At 33.0% G+C, this 21,621-nt stretch overlaps 1 protein-coding gene across 7 annotated transcripts; it reads left to right on the forward strand.

The window, feature by feature from the left end:
* The first annotated feature begins 1,057 nt into the window (after window positions 1-1,057).
* Window positions 1,058-21,292, forward strand: LOC143237798 (XK-related protein 6-like). 7 transcript variants are annotated; one of them, XR_013020278.1, is made up of 7 exons: window positions 2,904-3,042; window positions 7,688-8,227; window positions 11,716-11,936; window positions 14,276-14,561; window positions 15,885-16,116; window positions 16,360-16,711; window positions 20,605-21,292. XR_013020278.1 is itself a non-coding variant. In XM_076477395.1 (7 exons), the coding sequence occupies exons 3-7, from the start codon at window positions 7,839-7,841 to the stop codon at window positions 20,713-20,715; spliced, it is 1,239 nt and encodes a 412-aa protein (XP_076333510.1). In that variant the 5' UTR covers window positions 2,908-3,042; window positions 5,605-5,651; window positions 7,688-7,838; the 3' UTR covers window positions 20,716-21,292. The 7 variants fall into 7 exon arrangements, 6 of the variants coding, with proteins under 6 accessions (XP_076333508.1, XP_076333512.1, XP_076333511.1 ...); XM_076477395.1 differs by lacking the exon at window positions 16,360-16,711 and adding an exon at window positions 5,605-5,651 and having other exon boundaries at window positions 2,908-3,042; XM_076477393.1 differs by lacking the exons at window positions 2,904-3,042; window positions 16,360-16,711 and adding an exon at window positions 1,058-1,205.
* The last annotated feature ends 329 nt before the right edge of the window (window positions 21,293-21,621 follow it).

Here is a 21,621-nt window from a genome sequence, read left to right on the forward strand (position 1 = left end):
ACTGAAATTCAACGGGCAATACTTCATGTAGTCATGCGCATTATCATGAAGATGACTCTTCTCTTCTTATATGATCATTCATAAAGACAATGAAGGATAATGTTTTATTCTCAACGTTGTAAGACTGGAGCAAATTTGAACATTCATTGAAAATACTAAGAATCACTTTTGATCATTAAGGGTAATGCTGTATAACTATATACATTTGTTCACAACCAAAAACATAATGAAGGTAATTATATTAAGTTATTCGTGACACAGGACAATGTCTTATTATAAGCACTCGTGCACAAAAACGATGATTACTATTTTAAGTTATTTGAGAAGTGGAATAATGTCTTATATACATACTCATAAATGTAAAAATAAAGTTGAAAATGTGGTTCGCCACATCCAGTTGCAATGCCAGTAATGGATTACCCAATGTCCTAACGTTCTGCAAAAGAATCTCCTTGTACACTAATGGAAGTAATACTGTGTCACTGAAATAAAAAACAACTAGCCATTACTCATCCTATCCTTTATATCGTTTGCATTTTACCAATATTCAGGCCCTCTAGTGGCTCTATGGTAAGTCTGAGTGCTCACACCGCTGAAAACCAAGTTTCAATATTCATGGTAGGTACAGCAGTGATAATTCATTGTGTAGCTTCGGGCTTTATAACATGTAAAACTAATATTCAGTTAGCTGTTGTTGTTTTGAATCAAGCACAAAGCTATACAGTGGGCTATCTGTGCTCTGCCCACCACGGGTATCAAAACCCGGTTTTTAGCGTTGTAAGTCCGCAGACATACCACTGAGCCACTGAGGGGCATTCAGTTAGCAACACCATATGTAAAATTGTGTGGAAAATAAGGTTGGAAATTGACTTTATAAATAATGCAAAGGAAGTAAAAATTAATTTTTAGATCAAAACTGCAGTTAATATTTTAATATTCTGTTTTTGACTAGATACCAGATAACAAACTATAACAAATTTAAAATGTGTAATAAAATATTATTACACTAGATGACGCGCTAAATGCTTTTAGGAACTCGTGCTGTTCTTTATTTGTAGTTAAGCGCAAAGTTGTTCAATGGGCTGTCTGTAGTATGCCCATCATAAGAGTCAGAACTCGTTTTTGGTGTTATAAGTCTACAGACTAACTGCTGTGCCACTACGTGAGGTTAATGAACATGTGATTATTAATTGGATGAGAATAAGGTATGTAAATTAATGTTTTAAAACTGGAGTTTGAACTTATTATTTCATAAATCGAACCACTATTTTAATCAATTATGGATAATTGTTGGGAAAACCTAAATTGTTCCATATGATTTTCTGCAAATTATATATGACTGAATTCAAACTATTTGTTTTATATGTGATATCTATACAAAGAAATTTGAATAAATGAAAAGTAATCCTGTCTTTATAAAGTCATATCGTAAAACATTACTGTTTAATTTATACCAATATGTATATATATATATATATATACGTATAAACTAGGATTAGGCAGGATTTGAGAAATTTAATTTAATAGTGATTGAGCCTTTGATCATTTGTTTTACAGGTTTCAGCATATCTGTCATCTTAATATATTTGTAACATGCATATGTCTTTCTCCATAGTTTGGTTTATTCCATAGAATTTTGCATGAAAATTAAATTTAAGCAAAAACAGAAAGAAAATGTACACATACTCTTAAAGACATGTGACATCATGACAATATAACCGACAATGGAATGAACACTTACTATCGCACCAATAAAATTCTTAACTATAACTTTATCTGGCTATAATTAAGAATTTTATTTCTGCGATAGTAAGTGTTCATTCTTAACTATAGCTTTATCTAGCTATAGATAAGAATTTTATTTCATCCGAGTGGTGCTTATATTTAAATTTCGATAATTTATAGTAGTTTATAAAACCGCAGTTTTAGTATGGAATTGCAGGTTCTCGGAAGAAATGCAGAATATAGTAACATAAAAATAAAAGTTTATTTTGCTAATTGTGAAAAGCAAAGAAACTGTAGTTACATAACAGATATTATTAACCACACTAATGTTTTAAAATCTATGCCAAATTATAATATTTGAAGTTTTTATATTTAGTTTATGAATTCAAAACAAACCTTTTTTTTTTTTTACAGATCATTTCGATTATGATAATGATTATAATTACCTGCACCAACCCGTATATTCTCATAACTGAAAAGAAACATCAGTCAAATATTTACAACTAGTGCTATTCTGAGGACTACTTGTGTGAAAGTCACAATTTGCAGTTTTCGTCAATACACGATATTTATGTGTCATCGGGCATCTCGTACTTTTAATAACTGCTGACAAATATAGGCGCTTCAGTCGTTGAATGGAACTCAAATATTAACATTAATCAATTAGTCTGTGTACGAGGACAAGATTTGGTATTCGTTGACATCGTTACTTGTTAGGCCTATTGAAATTTTATTCTCGTATTCCAACTATTAAAATAATATTGAATAAAATACCAATTTATGAAACAAAAAGTGGCTTATGTCAACAAAATAATGTAGATAAATTATAATTTAATTTCTGTTGTACATACTGGTGTATAAAATAAATGATAATACTAATAAAAACGACCTTCTAATACCGAATTTGTTACTCTTTTAATTGGGCACTCAACTCTTCGCTTTATTGCTACTTCAGGAACGTTTCCAGTTATATTTTGTGTTCATTACACGTATACCTTTTTTAAAACAAATACTAGAAAAATGTTTAATAAAACTATTAGCAGGGTCACATGGCGTACGTTTATTTAATCTCTATGTCGGGTCACGTGGCTGTTTTATCATCGTTGGTGAATCACAGTTCACTGCTATATGGTTTCCTTTTTTAAAGTTATGTAATTTTGTTTCTGGCAACTTTGTAAAGATAGAAGGTAGTGAGTGGTACTGTGTTTTGTTTCACAACTTCTACGTAAAAGGACCTCAGCCGAGTATCTTAGAAGCAGGTGATATAGTTCTTAAATACTTTCAGTCGCAATTTGGGAAATATGTATGTATAACACCGTGAGTATAGTATCTATCGATAAACGAACATCTATCTAATGTACAGGTTGTAATTAAACCTGTTAGGTATCATATATACAAATAACTTGGTTGTAGTTATACCAGTTTAAGAATTTTAACTTTAATGAAAGAAGGCTTAACCTATGAAAGTGTTCGTTCAGGTGACAAGGTTTTTTAGTTTAGTTTAAGTTTTACGAAAGTGACTTGTCACTTTTTATATTTTGATAATAATAATATGAACTTACTGAGATGTTTTTATTACTACTTTTAAGAAAGCAATATATTAATTTTCAGTAATTTATTTTCATAATAAATAATTTATAATTAGGTAAAAAATGTATATAATACTAGCTGAGCATTAATAAAGTTGAAACTTTAAAAAGCTAAAAAATTATCAGTGACGCATAAAATTATACACGAACACACATTGTTATTGAATCAAAAACTAACAGACGATATTTTGAACTGAATTTGATAAGATAATTATGAAATGCTGTTTTTATTGTTTACATAATAACTGATAAAAAAACAACAAAAAACTCGTCAACTGTTAAAATAAACCAAGTGTGAGTAATTTATGCAGAGATATAACTCATAATTTACTGTTACATTCTAAACCTAAACTTGGTATGGGTTTATCAATACTACTGACAGGATTTGACACAAATATTTGGAAGTTATTTGATAATAAGCTACCGCAAGAAGAGAGATTTACCCCATAAACAAAATAAATAAAACGAACTCATTTCTGTGCTTTTGTGTGTAATAGGTTTGAATAATAATTCTTTATCATAACTTGTGTTGATTTAAATAATTTATTCTTTTCACCGTATTTACTACTAATTATTTGAGATGTTATTCCCCAGTTACTGTCAGTTTTTGTCAGCAATACCAGATTATAAATAAACTTATAAAACTGCTATACGGGCAGATGCAAAACAAGAAAAATGCATTACAATTTTTCCACAAGTTTACTTATTACCATTGGATACAACATTCTACTACTTCAAGTTACTGTTAGTTATATTTAAAAATACACTACTGGCCAAAATCTTAAGGCTAATGAACATAAAGAAAAAATATGCATTTTGCGGTGTTAGACTCAACCACTTATTTGAGTAGAGCTTCAAAAGATGAAAATAAGGAAAGGAAAAATAAAAAAACACAACATTTTTAGCATTTAGTAGGGAAAATGTGAACACTATGAAAATAGCCTTTGCCATGTTTTTACCCAATGTAACGCAGAAGATGTCAGTGGGAGATGTTGACAACGCTAATGCTTGAACACAAATGTGTAAATTTCGTTACGTGTTTACCGATTAACGCTTCATTTCAGTATGTTCTTAAACTTTGACCAGCTAGTATTTAGGCTAATTTTATAGTGTTCACATTTTCCCTATTAAATGCTAAAAACAATTTTTATTTTTATTTTCCCTTTTCTTTTTGTCATCTTTCGAAGCTCTACTCAAATAAGTGGTTGAGTCTAACAACGCAAAATGCATTTTTTCTTTATGTTCATTGGCCTTAAGATTTTGGCCAGCAGTGTATATAACTTTGAGTCAGTGCTTCTCAGTCGTTTCCAATATTATCCACCCATATAAGTTTTCACAATATGTCGCTCACCTACCTGGCCAGCTGGGTTAAGGCGTTCGACTCATAGTCTGAGGGTCGTGGGTTCGAATCTCCGTCGCACCAAACGTTTACGTCCTTTTAGCCGTGGGTTGTTATAATGTAATGGTCAATCTCATTATTCGTTTGTAAAAGAGTAGCCCAAGAGTTAGCGGTGGATGGTAGTGACTAGCTGCCTTCCCTCTGGCCTTACACTACTAAATTAGGGACGGCTAGTGCAGATAGACCTTGTGTAGCTTTGCGCGAAATTCAAAAACAAAGAAACAAACAATCTCGCTCACACGAGTTCGAAAAAACACACACAAAGTACTAAATTAAAATACAGAGATATTTATTATTACTTAATGGCACATGAAACTACATTTAAAACGAATACATCTTAAACAAAAATTAGTGTATTTATCAAACTACAGCTAGAATAACTACTTATAACCAAACTCTTTGGAGTTTGTTGTATAATTAATCCTGATTCTGATGTCGTTAGTCCCTAAGTAAACTATTCAGCCACAAGGTAAGCACTGACTTATTTTAAGTGCATCAATCATGTAACAAATTACTAATGATGAATAAATATTGCATAGATTCAGGATATTTATTTAATATTTATAGAAGTTTGTTTTCTTTTTGATAACAGGACTTCGGTGTGGTGTTTAGGTTGAAAGATACAAGATGTATGCATGCGACTGTTTTAGGAGTACAATCCTGACACTTGCATTCGTAGACAACCCCCATTAATGTGGTTATCTTGATATTTATGTGATAAATTATTGCTTAATCTTGTATCGGAGTATTGCATTTTTTATTTTTAGGTCTTGAAAAATACAATGTAGGGTAAGAGCAGGTATTGGCGTCTTTGCGTAAGTTAATATTGTCTAGAATATTACATTTGCTGTTTTTTAATGTTATTATCTGTAATTGTGTTTGAAATTATAGTTTTGGAGAATTTTTTGATGTGAAGAACACAGAACATTAGATATTGGGTATGTGAATATGTAAATTACAAATGGTTATAACATTGGAAATTGATGTTTTTTTTTGGTTTTTTTTAAATGCTCGGTTACTTACAGTGATAGCCGGTATGAACAGAATTTCTAGGCTAGTGTGAGTCGCTTTGTGATTAGTGCTTGTGGGGAAACTATGAACTCATCTATATATAATGACATTGAGAAACAATAGTTTTATATTTCCCTTCTATAGCAAATTTAATTAAGTCTTTCTACAAAACCTCTAAATACGTAATCAGTATATCGTGTGTTGTTCAGTGGAAATCATAAATCATAGCTTGCGTTGTTAAGTTTAAATTTGATCATTTTGCAACGATGTTCAGTAAATATAAGACAAGGAAGAGAACCGAAGAGTAATATTACTTGGACAGTGACTTGGTGAAAAATGATTTCATGACTGAACATGTTTGGATTAAAACGTTGAAACTTCTACATGAAGTTTGTTGATTTTTTTTTGTTAAGCATAATTTACGTTTGTGTAGAAAACTTGGGTCAGAGACTCGACTATTTTGTAAGTGTGAATTCGTAAGTTAAGAGAATACGACGAAGTAGGTATCTTATATTGTGTACTTTAAGAAGACCATGTAACTACGTACTTAACACTCTTGACTCGTAATCTGAGGGTCGCGGTTTCGAATCCCGGTTGCACCAAACATGCTCGCCCTTTCAGCCGTGGAGGCGTTATAATGTGACGGTCAATCCCACTATTCGTTGGTAAAGAGTAGTCCAAGAGTTGGCGGTGGGTGGTGATGACTAGCTGCCTTCCCTCTACTCTTACACTGCTAGATTAGGGACGGCTAGCGCAGATAGCCCTTGAGTGGCTTTGAGCGAAATTAAAAAAAAAGAAGAGATTCTTGAAAAATAAGTAGAGGTTTAGACTTGTTATTCAGGATATAATTCGTTTTTTTCTAAGTATTATTTTTTGTTGTTCTCGATTACTATTGAATTACCTTTAATGATTTTTAAAATAATACTTTTGGAATTTAATTAAAGGACTATATTTTAGGCGGACTTAGATCAACTTAAATAACTTATATTTTGATTAAAGTATTGTATCTCACACATTAACAGCAGAGTAGAAAAGTTAGAAGCGCTAATAACGGAAGATTTCGGAATTTGAGGTAAATTTCTTCACGAACTGCAAGAAGTATATCTCGAAAAAAGTTACGTTTCGCACAAAACTATGCAATGGAATATCTGTGCTATTTACCGTGGGTATCGAAACGCAGTTCTTAGCGTTATAAATCTTCAGAACTTCGTTTGTAGTTGACCACAAACCTACACAATGAGCTATCTATACTCTGCTCACGAAGGGTATCGAAACCTAGTTTCTATCGTTGTAAGTCCTCGTACATGACACTGAGGGGAGGGGGACACACCCAGAAAGACTGATGATGAGGACTTTAGTGAAAGTTTTTGCTGGCCCGTGTTCCTCCTGTGAACAAAAAAAAAAGGAATGTTAACATAAAATAACAGTAATAAAGTTTAAATATCGAATAACGGTGAAACCAATGTTCTCCTATCAACACTTCATACCTAATATAATGCAAACTCTGAAACTTAACAGCTTATGATGACAGATGTAAACAGTGAAAGTGAAACCAAGAACTTTCCCGCGCTTTAGGTCGAACAAGAAAGATTAACTTGTTGCCTAGGTGATATAATGCGAAAACTTTAAGATATTCCGCTTAAAGATTAAAAGAAGATAAAAGTAAAGACAAATCTTGGTTTTATATACTTGAATTAGGTTTCTACTAAACTTGTGCAAAATACATTTATCATGTTTTATTGGATTTGTCTTCAACTTACCCGTGTTGAATACGACTGGTTACGCACTGTAGTGAATTATTTTAGAGTTATCTACATGGTATGCATATTTTTTGTTGTAATATTATTAAAAACAAACAAAAAAACGCTCATATAAATTTACTGTTGTTTATTATTTCAGTTGTACAGACACTTAATTCATTTTATGTTTCATGCCATGTTAGACTTTGGTATTTATTTTACAGGCAAATCTACTACACTCTAGAAGTTGCGAAACGCCGTTTACTACTGCCAGGAGGGCAGGTTTCTTTACCCTCCATGATTGATGTTAACAAAAACAATCTGTCCGAGAAAGATATTTTCTATTTCGATCATCCGTGTTAAGTACTTAACAAAATGGATACATCTCAAAACGTGTGTGATGACAAATCTGAAAAATCTGAAACGATCAATGAGATGGATGCAAGTTTCCTCAAGGGACCGTCCACAAAAATCTGCGAGTACGAAGTGACCCTGCTCGAAATTGGCCTTCTTGTCTTTTGCATCGCTAGTTTCTTGCTGGACATCGGGAGCGACATTTTTGTGAGCTGTTTTCACTTAAAGGATGGTAATATTTGGTATTTTGGACTAACTGTTGCTTTCATTGTTGGGCCTTCACTAACAATGACTTGTTTCAGTTTACGCTGGTATCTTCAAGATGAAAGCATCAAGAAGGCACCAGCTACACCAACTCAGTGGGTCGTAAGATTCTTTTTCCTTCTTTTGCAGTTGGGACCCCTTTTAAGGTACTTTTTATGCACATATATATTTATATGTAAACAATAAATGTTCATTTCTTCTGATTAATTATAAAAAAAGGCTAAGGAGCAAAGTTACAAAACTGTTATCTTCCAGTGTAATTCAAATACTTCATTGAATTGTGGGGAAACGTGTGTGTGTAATATTAATATATATATGTTTGTTATTTAAACTCAAAAACAACCCGAAACAAGCTAAACAAAAATACTGCATAAACTGAAAAGATTTCACACAGATTTGTTGTTTCGTCAGTTAAAGTTTTTTCCAAGAATTGCAAGAGAAAATGATATAGTTCTTATTGATAAGACTAACTGTAATATTGGTATCATTTGCAAAAAGTTTTGTGCATTAATTACGATAAATGAAATCAATAGTACACAAACATTTAAACTCATTAACCAATCCAAAAATACAGTAATTAATAATTTCATTAAACCTTATAATAAACTTTATTCTAAACAAAACCCTTATATAGATTTACATTTTCTTTATGCTATTCTCAAATTGCATAAATCTCCAATTAAATTTAAATTTATTTCCAGTTTAATTAAAATAATTATCAAACAACCGACTATATTATTAAATAAATTATTCAATATTTTAATTGATAAAATAAAAATATGTAAGTGTTAATAATAAAAATCGTACGTTTTGGATAATAAAAAATCAATTTATTTTAAAATATCTAAAAAGCGTGTAGAAATAAATAATATCCAAACATTGTACACATTGTACACCAGAATTCCATTGAAAGGTTTAATCTTTGTTTTAAATTCATTAACAAAACAGTTTTGTTACCCTTTTACAGAACTGAAAAACAAATAGCTCCAAAAACATAAGATACATTAAGTTTCCGTATTTATAATAATTATATATTTTGTCAATAAACAGGTTTTTAAACAAGTAATAGGAGTTCCAATGGGAGCTAACTATTCTACTTGTATAACAAATTTATATCTTTACTGTTATGAGAATATATTTATTGAAACTAAAAAAAACACCCAAATATTTCTACCTTAACTTGTAGATAAATAAACGATTTAATCAGTATAAATAATCCTGATATAAATAATGTTATTAATTTGTTTGTTTATTTTGAATTTCGCGTAAAGCTACTCGAGGGCTATCTGCGCTAGCCATTCCTAATTTAGCAGTGCAAGACTAGAGGGAAGGCAGCTAGTCATCACCACCCACCGCCAACTCTTGAGCTACTCTTTTACCAACGAATAGTGGGATTGACCGTCACTTTATAACGCCCCCACGGCTGAAAGGGCAAGCATGTTTGGTGCGACTGGGATTCGAACCCGCGACCCTCGGATTACGAGTTGAACGCCTTAACGCGCTTGGCCATGCTGGGCCGATGTTATTAATGGTATTTATCCAGCAGAATTAAAAGCTGAAAATACTTCAGTATCCTCAACAGAAGCACATTATTTAGATTTAGAAATTAAAATAATTGATAAGATTATTGTTTTGAATTAAGTGCGAAGCTACACAATTGGCTATCTTTGCTCTGCCTACCACGGGTATCGAAACCCGGTTTTTAGCGTTGGAGGTCCGCAGACATACCGCTGAGCCACTGGGGGGCATTTGAGAAGGATATTAATGTAAATATTTGTAATAAAAAGAAATATTTTGCCTTTCCAATTTATGGTTTACCCTTTTATAATAGTAATATACAATATATTTCTGTTATAAGTATTATAACTTCGCAGTTATTCAAATATTGTAAAATTTGTAATAAATTACAATATTTTATGAGTAATGTTGAAACACTGATACAAAAATTAATAGTTAATGAATTTAATAAAGAAATTTTAAATAAAATTGTTAAATTATTCTGTAACAAATAAAAGAACGTATTAAATAAATATAAAGAAATAAAACATAGAGAAATGTTCCTTAAAATTTATAATAACTATTTTTAGTCAGGAATAAGATAACTTAACAACTTGTCACTACTTTAGGCGGATGTGCACCTTAACGCATATAAAGGGTTGTTTAGAGCATGATAGTCACAGTAGATTTCGTGAATGGGTGGTTGTTTGGAGTTATACTCCTTTGTTTGGCCAGCTGGATGGGACGCTTCATGTTGGTATAGTTCGTTTGCTGTGCTGTCAGTTAGTGCCTTTCTATCCTATTGGAGGCTGAAATGTTAACATTAAGAGGTAAGGTTTCATCTTTCTTACCCCCTAATGGTAATATGTTAGTTCCTCATTATTGTTTGTTTTTATTTCGATTAATTCTTTACTTTGGGAGAGAAGTAACATTCCCACAATGGTCTACAGGGTGGTATACATGTGGGACGTTTTGGTCTTGAGCACCCACATCTCGCTTTCCTAATTCCCATCTCTAATTCTATATTTATTGCTATTCTTTATTTTTTGTGTGAGACTGGCAAATGGAGGTTAAGACTGATAGATAGTGTATCCCCACCACAGTGTGAACCCTACTTTCTCAGTCACCTTCAAAACCTAGGGTATATTTTATAATCTCACATTATAGCTTGTGCCCCGAGATCTTTTCAGTTGATGCAGCGTTTTTTGTTTAATTTGTTTTTGAGTTAAAATAACAAACTAATATAATTAATTAGAGGTTTGGATTTGCTGTTTTTAACGCAGTCCTTGTTTGTTATTTTAATATTTAACTTCATTAAAACATATGTAATATATATATATAAAGAGACACATATATATACAGCGTGCCCTAAAAGTTATGTTACCACAAGCTAAATAACTGTTTATGTTTACAGAATGCTTTTAAAATGTCAGCTCTCAAGATCGATACATTTAAAAACAAGATAAAATCTCAGTAGCCTGGGCTATAATTAAATCTCAAATCGGTCAAGAGATGGAGATGAAACTTTGTAATAAAATAAAATTCTGATCCATTCTGTGAGCCGTAATTAATCTCTGCACTTTTATCAACTGCTTGTGATTTTGTTTAAAAAAAAGGGGGGGGGAGGCAAAGAAACCAGAAGAGCAATGTTCGTTTCCAAAACGTCACAAGAACGACTGAATTTTCGGACATCATGTACATGTAATACTGTCTTATATCGCAAGATCTTTTGAAAATGCATTTTTTTTTACGTTATTACTTTTAATTGCCATATTAACTATCGATGCCCTTGTATATGTTTGTATGCGTAACTATCGATTTTCTTGTACAAGTGCCCCGCGCTAGTACAGCGGCAATTCTACGGATTTACAACGCTAAAATCAAGGGTTCGATTTCCTTTGGAAAGCTCAGCAGATAGCCCGATGTGGCTTTGTTATAATAAAAACACACACACACTCTTGTACACGTATATGTTTGTATGAGCTCTTACGAGTAATTTTTGCGAAGCTATTCCTTATGTATGGAATTTTTGAAATACTTCGTTCGTAACTTGTTCTTTTTCTACTGTGTAAATTTTAGTAATCTGGCAGTCACTGATAGTATTCATACATGAACTTGCTTTAATGATTACTTTTAGGTATTTTGAAGTTCTTGTCTATGGGATAAAAATTCGGTTTTGCAGAGATACCACGAAGCAAAAGGAACGTTATAATCAATATTACGAAGAAATGGCTTATGAACAACAAGACGCAACGATGTTACGTTTGTTCGAATGTTACTTGGAATCTGCTCCACAGTTGGTTCTTCAGTTGTATATCTTGGCCCGAAGCCCATACCTTCAGCAGATGAACTGGACAAGTATGCGTTTTAAAAAATTGTTTTTCACGCCATAAAACCGTTTTCTACCCATCTGCAATTTATTTTATACTTTATTTATGTAAATTACACAGGCTTGGGATGGTTTTATTTTCTTAATTTTTACATGTTCTGCTCTAATTCCTGTATGCTGAAGCCGAAAATGATATCCATTTTTGTCCATTACATATAGATTTTTCCACAAGACGTCATAACGCAACACATAAAAAACCACAACTCCTCGTTTTGAGACTAAAATATGTGAATTATACAAGCAATCGGGACGAATAATATTCGTTTGGTATCAATGTTCTTTCCTTTTGTTCAGTTTGTTTGTATTTTTGTTAATAAACATAATAATGAAAATTATTCATTGTGGTAAACAAAGTAATAACTTGATTTCTAATCTTTCCGATTTGTAAAAAAAAATCTTAACGTGATAGAAATGAATATTATTTTCAAAACCTGTGTAGCTGAATTATGGAAAATCTGTTACTGAAAACCAAAAGAACTTTTAAGAAGGTTAAATTCGCAGATCTGTGTTATCGGCAAATTCCATCAAAGAAAAATGTAAAGTTACTTGAATCTGTTTAGTTTTTGATGTATAAACTTGCATATACAGTCATGTGAAAAAGTTAGGACACCCTATGAAAGCCTGTGTATTTTTGAAATATTTTTGGATATATAGATATTTAATCTCAATATTTAAAATACTGAGAGATTATAGGAATATAACTAAACAATTAAAACTGAAGAAAAGACATTTCAAGATCTTCTGTAAATGTAATTCTACAAAAATGCATATTCTAACTGAGGAAAAAGTTAGGACACCCCACATTTATTCCCACTTAAAATGGCTCAACTCACACACAGGTATATCACACCAAGTGCACATGATTAGAAGATCGTTACTCAGCATTTTGAATGAGGCTTGCCCTATTTAAACCTCAGACATTTAGTTTGGTGTGCTCCTGACTGTTGAGGTGAGAGTGAGCACCATGGTGAGAGCTGTCTGAGGCCTTCAGAAAGAAAATTATAGCAGCTTATGAGTCTAGTAAGGGATTTAAAAAGATCCCAAAAGATTTTGAAATCAGCCATTCCATTGTCCAAAAATAGTCAACAAGTGGAGGGCTTTCAAAACAACTGCCAATATGCCCAGGTCTGGTCGTTCAAGCACGTTCACCCCGAGAGCAGACTGCAAGATGCTAAAAGAGGTCTCCAAACACCCTAACATGTCATCACGGGACCTACAGCAGGCTCTGGCTACTGTTGATGTGAAAGTGCATGCCTCTACAATCAGAAAGAGAATGCACAAGTTTAACTTGCATGGGAGGTGTGCAAGGTGGAAACCTTTGCTCTCTAAGAGAAACATCAAGGCCAGACTGAAGTTTGCCAGAGAGAATGTAGACAAAGACCAGAACTTCTCGAATAATGTTCTTTGGACAGATGAGTCCAAAATTGAATTATTTGGACACCAGAACAGAGGACATGTTTGGCGTAAACCAAATACAGCATTCCAGGAAAAGAACCTCATACCAACTGTGAAGCATGGAGGTGGAAGTGTCATGGTTGGGGGCTGCTTTGCTGCAGCAGGACCTGGACAGCTCACAATCATAGAATCCACCATGAATTCTACCGTGTATCAGAGGGTGCTTGAGGATCATGTGAGACCATCTGTAAGAAAAGTAAAGCTGAAGCGGACCTGGACCCTGCAACACAACAATGACCCAAAACATATCAGTAAATCCACCAATGACTGGCTGAAAACTAAGAAATGGAGAGTTCTGGAATGGCTGAGTCAAAGCCCAGATCTTAATTTCATTGAGATGCTGTGGGGTGACTTGAAACTTGCTGTACATGCAAGAAACCTCTCTAACATTTCACAGCTGAAAGAGTTCTGCATTGAGGAGTGGGGCAAATTTTCTTCAGACCGATGCCAGAGACTGGTAGATGGCTATAAGAAGCGTCTCACTGCAGTTATTTCAGCCAAAGAGGGTAACACTAGCTATTAGAGGGTAGGGTGTCCTAACTTTTTCCTCAGTTAGAATATGCATTTTTGTAGAATTACATTTACAGAAGATCCTAAAGTCTTTTCTTCAGTTTTAATTGTTTAGTCATATTCCTATAATCTTTCAGTATTGTTGAAATTGAGATTAAATATCTATATATCCAAAAATGTTACAAAGATACACAGGCTTTCATAGGGTGTCCTAACTTTTTCACATGACTATGTGAATAAACTTTATACTATAAAGTGATTCTGACTGTTTAAATTTAATTTAACCTTTCAAATATATTACTCGTACGATAATTTTTTATCTTTTTTGTTTCTTCATTTTTAGATATCATAACTTGGATATCAGTTTTTCTTTCTTTGGTGTCCCTATCTTCGTCCTTAGTGTCTTTTCAAATTGCTCTGCGTATTTCAAACAGAGAAAAGAAGAACTTGACATTTTGTGGTATGGTTGTGATGTTTATATGGCGCTTTTTCATTATTGCCTCGCGGATGGTTGCTCTCGCCCTTTTTGCCTCTCACAGCCCCAAATCTCTTGGTATATTTTGTGGAATCCACTGGTCATGCATGGTAGTTTGGATCAAGACAATGAAAACTAACTTCTGTAATACAAAGTATTTATATTTCGTTTTCATAGCTTTTCTTAAAATATTTCAGAAAAAAAGTTTTAAGTTAGACACACCAATAAAATATATATTTCAGTTATTAACTGTTAAGTAATGTTCAGTAGTGCAACTGGTTGATGTAGTCGATTTACGCGCTTTTACAGAATCAAGTGATTCTGGTATTTTAGTATTAACATCAGGTCAAAGTATTCACAAGCTTTCATATAAGTACACTTGCCCCTGTCTTATGGACAGCTGTCTTAAACAAAACATGGATAATGTTTTGGTGAGAGGCAGCTTCATATTTCTAATACACACTCACTTCACATTATTCTTGATTAAGAAGAAAAACTAACAAACTTGTTAGTTGCTAATGTAATACATGTGTGCGAGTTATTTAAGAAAGTAACGCTTCAAGTGTTACTGAAAATACTGTTTGTGATGAAAATAGTGGTGAGAAATGCACTTGGTTAAGTGAATTCACTTTGCAACCGCTAGCAGACTTAACATTATGGTATTTCGGCTTTTCGAGAGAGAGAGAGAAAGAAAGAAGAAAGTATCTCACACCTTTTAGAAATTAAGCACAGCTGATAATTAACATTTGATCGAACCAACAGATTTTAAACAAATTTTGTAGCTAGTTAAAGTTAGGGTAAGGAAAAAGAAATAGGATTGCACGAAGAATATGGTTCCAAGCACACTGCTGGTTGCTACAAGATGTTTTAAATATATCAATAGGGTACGTTTAAAGTAATGGTAAATTACATATAATCAAGGCTAAACACGATTACATATAAAGATTAATAGATTTCAACAATTAGTATACAAGAGTAATTAAGTCTACTGAGTACTTAAACAAATGCTGCCGTACTTTTTTTTATGTAAAATCGTTTTTCTGTTGCTACTTTTGGTTGCTTGTGTCATTCAATTAAAATGTACCTAACTAAACTCAAAATCGAATTTCATTGATCCTAATTAGCTGTTTTATTCAGTTATTGTTTAAAAACACTAAATACGTTGACGAATAAACTTTTCAACATGCATGATATATTTTGTGTATGACAGCTAAATGCGTATTTTTTGTTATATTTTGTGTATGACAGCTAAATGCGTATTTTTTATGTTATATTTTGTGTATGACACCTAAATGCGTATTTTTTATGTTATATTTTGTGTATGACAGCTAAATGCGTATTTTTTATGTTATATTTTGTGTATGACAGCTAAATGCGTATTTTTTATGTTATATTTTGTGTATGACAGCTAAATGCGTATTTTATATGTTATATTTTGTGTATGACAGCTAAATGAGTATTTTATTCAACTATCCAGGTATGAAGAACTCATATACAATATAGTTCTTGGATTTCAGTTCATTTTCTGTTACGTTAACCTGGTAGACAACACCACACGCTTCCGTTTCACCGTTTATTACGTTGTGATATTTGCGGAAAACACGGTATTGATGTCTTTGTGGCATGCTCACGCGGACCAGAACTTGTGGTATCACGAAGTTGCAATGCCATTCCAGTTCCTCAGCTTTTTCATCGGAATTGTATTTATGGTAAACTTGAACATTTGTTTTTACAGAGTTAAGTGTTTATACATCTTAAATTTAGCACCAGGTTAATGTGTCCACAAACTTTCACGTAATTAGTTACTTTCAATGTTTTAATGCGAAAGGCTTTTATAATAATAATAATAAGATAAACTGTCCTAAACAACTCTAAGTATAATGTATATGCATACAGCGAATGCATAAAAATAATTAGTAATAAACACTCATTTTCTAATGTTTGTATTTAAGGACAAGAAGAGAAGAAGAAATGTCAGTTAGTGTTATTGATTCTCTGTACTTCGACGTGTTTCACCAAATACTTCGGGCTTACTTCAAGATTTTGTTTATTAATAGTTCTAGTTTAGAGGATAGAACAGCCAAGGTAGACCAATAGGTTCCTTGTTATCCCAAACCGGGTTGCATCGTTGAGAAGATACAAGATGCGACGAAAAGAATGGTGATAAAAAGCGTATTAAAAGTGCTTTTAAAATGATGCCAAGCGTTATAAGACATTGAAGATTTTTATATAATAGCATCGATATGACAATTTGAAATTCACGGCAAAATTTGTGATGCAAGAACGATAGTTTTATTGACACAGGTGAACCCTTGTTTATTACTGATTTGGATATAATTGTTAGGCATTAATAATCATTATTGATATACAATGTAAAATCTTGATTTTCACTTATGTGTTCACGAACCTCTGATTTTATTAAACCTAAATCCATTAACGCGTTTTAATTGCATTTTTTTTAAATAGGCCTCACCGTATGTATGTTTTAACTGCACGAGACTTGGTTTGTCATTAAGTCCAGTGTTGAGAGCATGTTCACTGTTCACTTGCCGTTTATTTTATTAATCTTAGATCCTTTGCTTCGTTTTTCGCCTTTTTTAAGCTTATAATTATTGAAAGTATGTTCAGTGTTCAATTACCTTTACTTTGTTAAGCTTCGGTCCATTGCTTTGTTTATTAGCCGTTTTTTTCGGTCTAACCGTATTTATTTTTTAACTGCCTTAGACTTGGTACGTCGTTAATTGTCAGTGTTAATTGTTGACAGTGTTTCAGTGTTCAATGCCTTTTGTCTTTAGGCCTATCCATGTGATTTTGCTACCCCATTATCTTCTCATTCTGGAAGGATTCTATTTGTTTATTTGTTATTAAGTGCAAATATACACAGTGAGCCAGCTGTATCTATCACGAGTATCGAAACCCGGTTTTTGAAGATACGAGTCTTCAAACTGGAGGACACGAATTTAAATCATAAATACTACAAATCTATATAAATGTAATATTGCTATCTGTTGTATGTCCATGTAACTAATTCGAAGGATGTTGGTCGGTTTTCATCAAAATTCGTCTCTGTGGGAATACATACAAAATTTTCAGTTTAGCAATTTTTTATGGGCGTTTTCTCGTTCTTTTAGCATCACTGCGCCTCCTGTTGATCTATGTCCACCAAATTTAGCTTGACAATTTTTTTTGAGTTAATGCAGAAATAAATGCAAATTTGCGCTTTCACATTTTGTGTTTTGCGGTTATGGGCCTTTTTATGTTTCTTTCAATAACATATAAGGAAAGTAACTTTTTATCTCAAGATTATCTTCAATAATCATGAATTTACATAATTTTCGTTCAGCTACTTTGAAATAAACCACTGTAATATGTCGCACGTTATGATATATTTTTTAAAATAATACAACTAATATATATTTTTAATCAAAACATCTTTTTCATGAGGAAAGTTCCATAAATGTCATCATCAGTGCTGTTATCTTGAGGGGAAAAAGTTAATTCGTAATATTTCAACTACAGTTTGTTTTTGAATTAAGCACAAAGCTACACGAGGGCCATCTGCGCTAACCGTCCCTAATTTAGCAGTGTAAGACTAAAGGGAAGGCAGTTAGTCATCACCACCCACCGCCAACTCTTGGGCTACTCTTTTACCAACGAATAGTGGGATTGACCGTCATATTATAATGCCCCCACGGTTGAAAGGGCGAGCGTGTTTGGTGCGATCGGGATTCGAACCCGCGACTCTCGGATTACGAGTCGAACGCCTTAACACGCTTGGCCATACCGGACCGTAGAGAAACGCACAAACTTCCCTTGTCAGATTTTAGATTCAAACTGAGAGGATCATGCGCATTCGATCTCTTCCTTCTAGCATTCAATCGGATGTTTAGAAATAACACATTTAAAAGGTAACAATATAATATGATTTACGATGAAATGTGCAATATCTACATGTTTAGTAAGTAACATTGATAAGAGAAACTATTATAGAAAAATGTTTAGGTATAACTCTGTATCTTTTAAATTAATAACAAATATATAAAAAAAAACTCACCAAGAATCTGGAATTGATTACATTAAAAACAGGAAAGAGTTAACGGGTGATTATTGAAAACTGGGTGGCTTTCTTTTAATAGTTCGTTGTCTATGGTTCTGGAGACAAGAATTTTAAAGTTTTACAGGAGTGAGAGGTGCTTATTTTCATTGTGCAATCGAGTAACAAACTTCGATGGACTATTTAGCTTGCTTCTGCTTCTAGCTGAAATTCTCATAAACTCGAGTGCACATATTTGTAGCAAGAAAAATGTTATACGTTAAACCACTGAGAAATTAACTACAGATATATCTACCTCCAGCATTCTTCAAATCTTTCAACAACCACTACGCATAATTTCCTGCACATATTTTTAGATGAAGTGTAGTTTTACCAATATAGTTAGCTCTAGAGCTACCACAAGTGTATTTATATGTGATCCATGAGCGTATATGAATGGGTAGTGTGTCTTTAGTTGTAAACATATTTTTGTAATTCTTTCTCTTGATGTAATTACTAGCTTAATTTCTAGGTAATGTTTTGATTATTTTGAGAATTTGATATATGATTTTAAAATTTTGTTTACCAACGAAAGGTGTGATAAGAACTAGTGGGCATTTTGAGATGACATGTAACTTTTTGGTTGGTTTGTTTTGAATTTCGCGCTAGTCGTCCCTAATTTAGCAGTGTAAGACCAGAGGGAAGGCAGCTAGTCATCACCTCCCACTGCCAATTCTTGAGCTACTCTTCTACCAATGGCTGAAAGGGCGAGCATGTTTGGCGACGGGGATTCGAACCCGCGACTCTCGGATTACGAGTCCAATGTCTTAACTACCTGGCCTTTTTGCTTGATCTTATTTTACTTGCTAATTTTCGTGTGATGATAAAATATAACAAATTCGTTTTAGTGAGCTTAATGCGGGTACAAAATATTTAGCAAGTCCTCAAAACCACAGATTACAAATTCTTTATTTAAAAAAAGCGTCTCCATTTTCAATGATCGCCTAACACTAAATGATATCAACTCCTCTTTGTTGTCATTAATGTAATAAATTCCAGATTATCAGTGTTTGTATTTGATATTTATTATTATTTTAAAGATAGTGCTATATAACATTCTCATCGAACTGTTTTCTTCGCAAGTCACAGCCGAAGAGGCCTTTCTCTCAATAATGAAACTCGTCTGTTGGCTTGATGATGAAATACAAAAGTTTCTCTGAAACGTCATTATACGACCTCATAATTCTTTAGAAGTTAAACTCCAATACACACACACTTTTTTTTAATTTGTCTATTTCTCTTTCAACTTCATACGCGTGTAACATTTTTTTTCAGGCCTCTAATTTTAAACCTAAAATGGAAAACTTAAGAAAAATATGCATGCAAAGCAACAAAAACAAACAAAATGCATAATTTTTGTTCAGGGGAGAGAGAGAGAGAGAGAAAATGAGGCAGATTAGTTGTTTAGGAACGTTTTAAATACACTGGGAGGGATTGTTGTAGATACAAAAGTATTGATCAATCATAGCTATTTTGCCAAATATGCTGGTACAAATAATTTATAATGTGTAAAGGGAGAGATTTATAAATAAACATAACAAACAAATGATTTAGCTCAAAGATTTTGCGGAATAGTAAGTATAAATTACAAATTGTTTGTTACTGAATTATCTATATTGACTGTAGTATATGTACTACGTGAGATATGTACAAACATTTAAGTCTGCTTATTTTTGTTTTGTTTGTTTTGAATTTTGCCCAAAGCTGCACGAAGGCTATCTGTATTAGCCGTCCCTAATTTAGCAGTGTAAGACTAGAGGGAAGGCAGCTGTCATCACCGGCCACTGCCAACACTTGGGCTACTCTTTTATCAACGAATAGTGGGATTGACCGAAACATTATAACGCCCCTACTGCTGGAAGGGGCGAGCATGTTTTGTATAACGGGAATTCGGAGGGTCATATTATAAATCGAGCGCCTTAAACAGTTGGTCGTGCCTGGCCACTTATTTACGAACGAAAGAAGCCCGTTTTATTTGTATTTATTTATACGATTGATTGCTTCTGTTTTTCTTAGAAGGTATTAAAGATTGGTTAATGCATAATGCGGTAAGTAAAACTCTATACATAAGTATAAAGTGGAGAATGTTGTTTTTATATTCCAGTTGATGTACTACCTTTTATTTCACCCCACGAACAACATCAAGATTTGCATATGGAGGGACCGGGACCAAGCTGTGGATCAAAAAAATCCATCAGTACTTAGGTTAACCTAGGACTAACTAATGAAATAGGACCACTGTGGAAGCTCGTCGAGTCTTCGAGGTTTCACACCAGAATTCAGGAGAACCAGAGCCAATTAACAATCTTTGGAAAGAACTTTGTGTATTTTCGAGTGTACGACCACCATGATGAAAATATGTCGTCAATGGCAGACTAGAAGAATTTTAAATTAATTTAAACAGTAAACTTTAATTACTTTGAAAATAAATTTTTTTATCAAAACTATACGCGCTGCAAGAAAACGAATGTTTATTACTGTTAGTAAAGCTGAACTTTAAATATCACGAGAAATTAAAACTTATCTGGAAGATTTCTCAAAAGACAAGTTTCGTGCTGCGCCATGATGTCAGTTGTAGTTGTAATGTATAATAGTGAATATGTTGAATGTCACTATTCGAATAAGACTAAAAACTTAACACTGATAGATGAAATTAACTTTATCCTAAATCCTAACAGATGACTGTATCCAAATGGAAATTATCTAAAGTTAATAACCTCTCTGGATTACTCAGTTTATACAAAAAATGGATGTTCTTAATGTAGGGGAAATTAAAGGATGTTTCAGTTCAATATGATCATTGTTTGTAGTGTATATAATTAATGTTTTGGTTGTTAGTCTGGATAATGAATCGCATGTTAAACTTTTATGTACAAAAGTTTGTCCTGCCATTATATCTGTGGCCAGGGTCTTTGTTGGCTTATCTTATTTTGATATGAGTTTCTCACATTACGTCCGGTGATATATAAGACTGGGTTTCTCCCTCTTCCAAAACACATTAAAATACAAAAAGTGAAAACATACAAAAGTAAAAAACACTTAACTGTGTTCATCAAATTCCCAAATTTTTGCTAGTAGCAAAACATGCCCACTCAGTGGACTCAGCAGATAGTAGGATGTG

The sequence above is a fragment of the Tachypleus tridentatus genome, chromosome 13 (genome assembly GCF_004210375.1).
Source record: "Tachypleus tridentatus isolate NWPU-2018 chromosome 13, ASM421037v1, whole genome shotgun sequence".
Lineage (NCBI taxonomy): Eukaryota > Metazoa > Arthropoda > Merostomata > Xiphosura > Limulidae > Tachypleus > Tachypleus tridentatus.

Coding starts and splice junctions, on each gene's coding strand:
- LOC143237798 (XM_076477393.1), top strand. CDS start 7,839: ATGGATACATCTCAAAACGTGTGTGATGACAAATCTGAAAAATCTGAA. Junction 11,937..14,275: donor TCAGCAGATGAACTGGACAA/GTATGCGTTTTA, acceptor CTTCATTTTTAG/ATATCATAACTTGGATATCA. Junction 14,562..15,884: donor ACTAACTTCTGTAATACAAA/GTATTTATATTT, acceptor TCAACTATCCAG/GTATGAAGAACTCATATACA.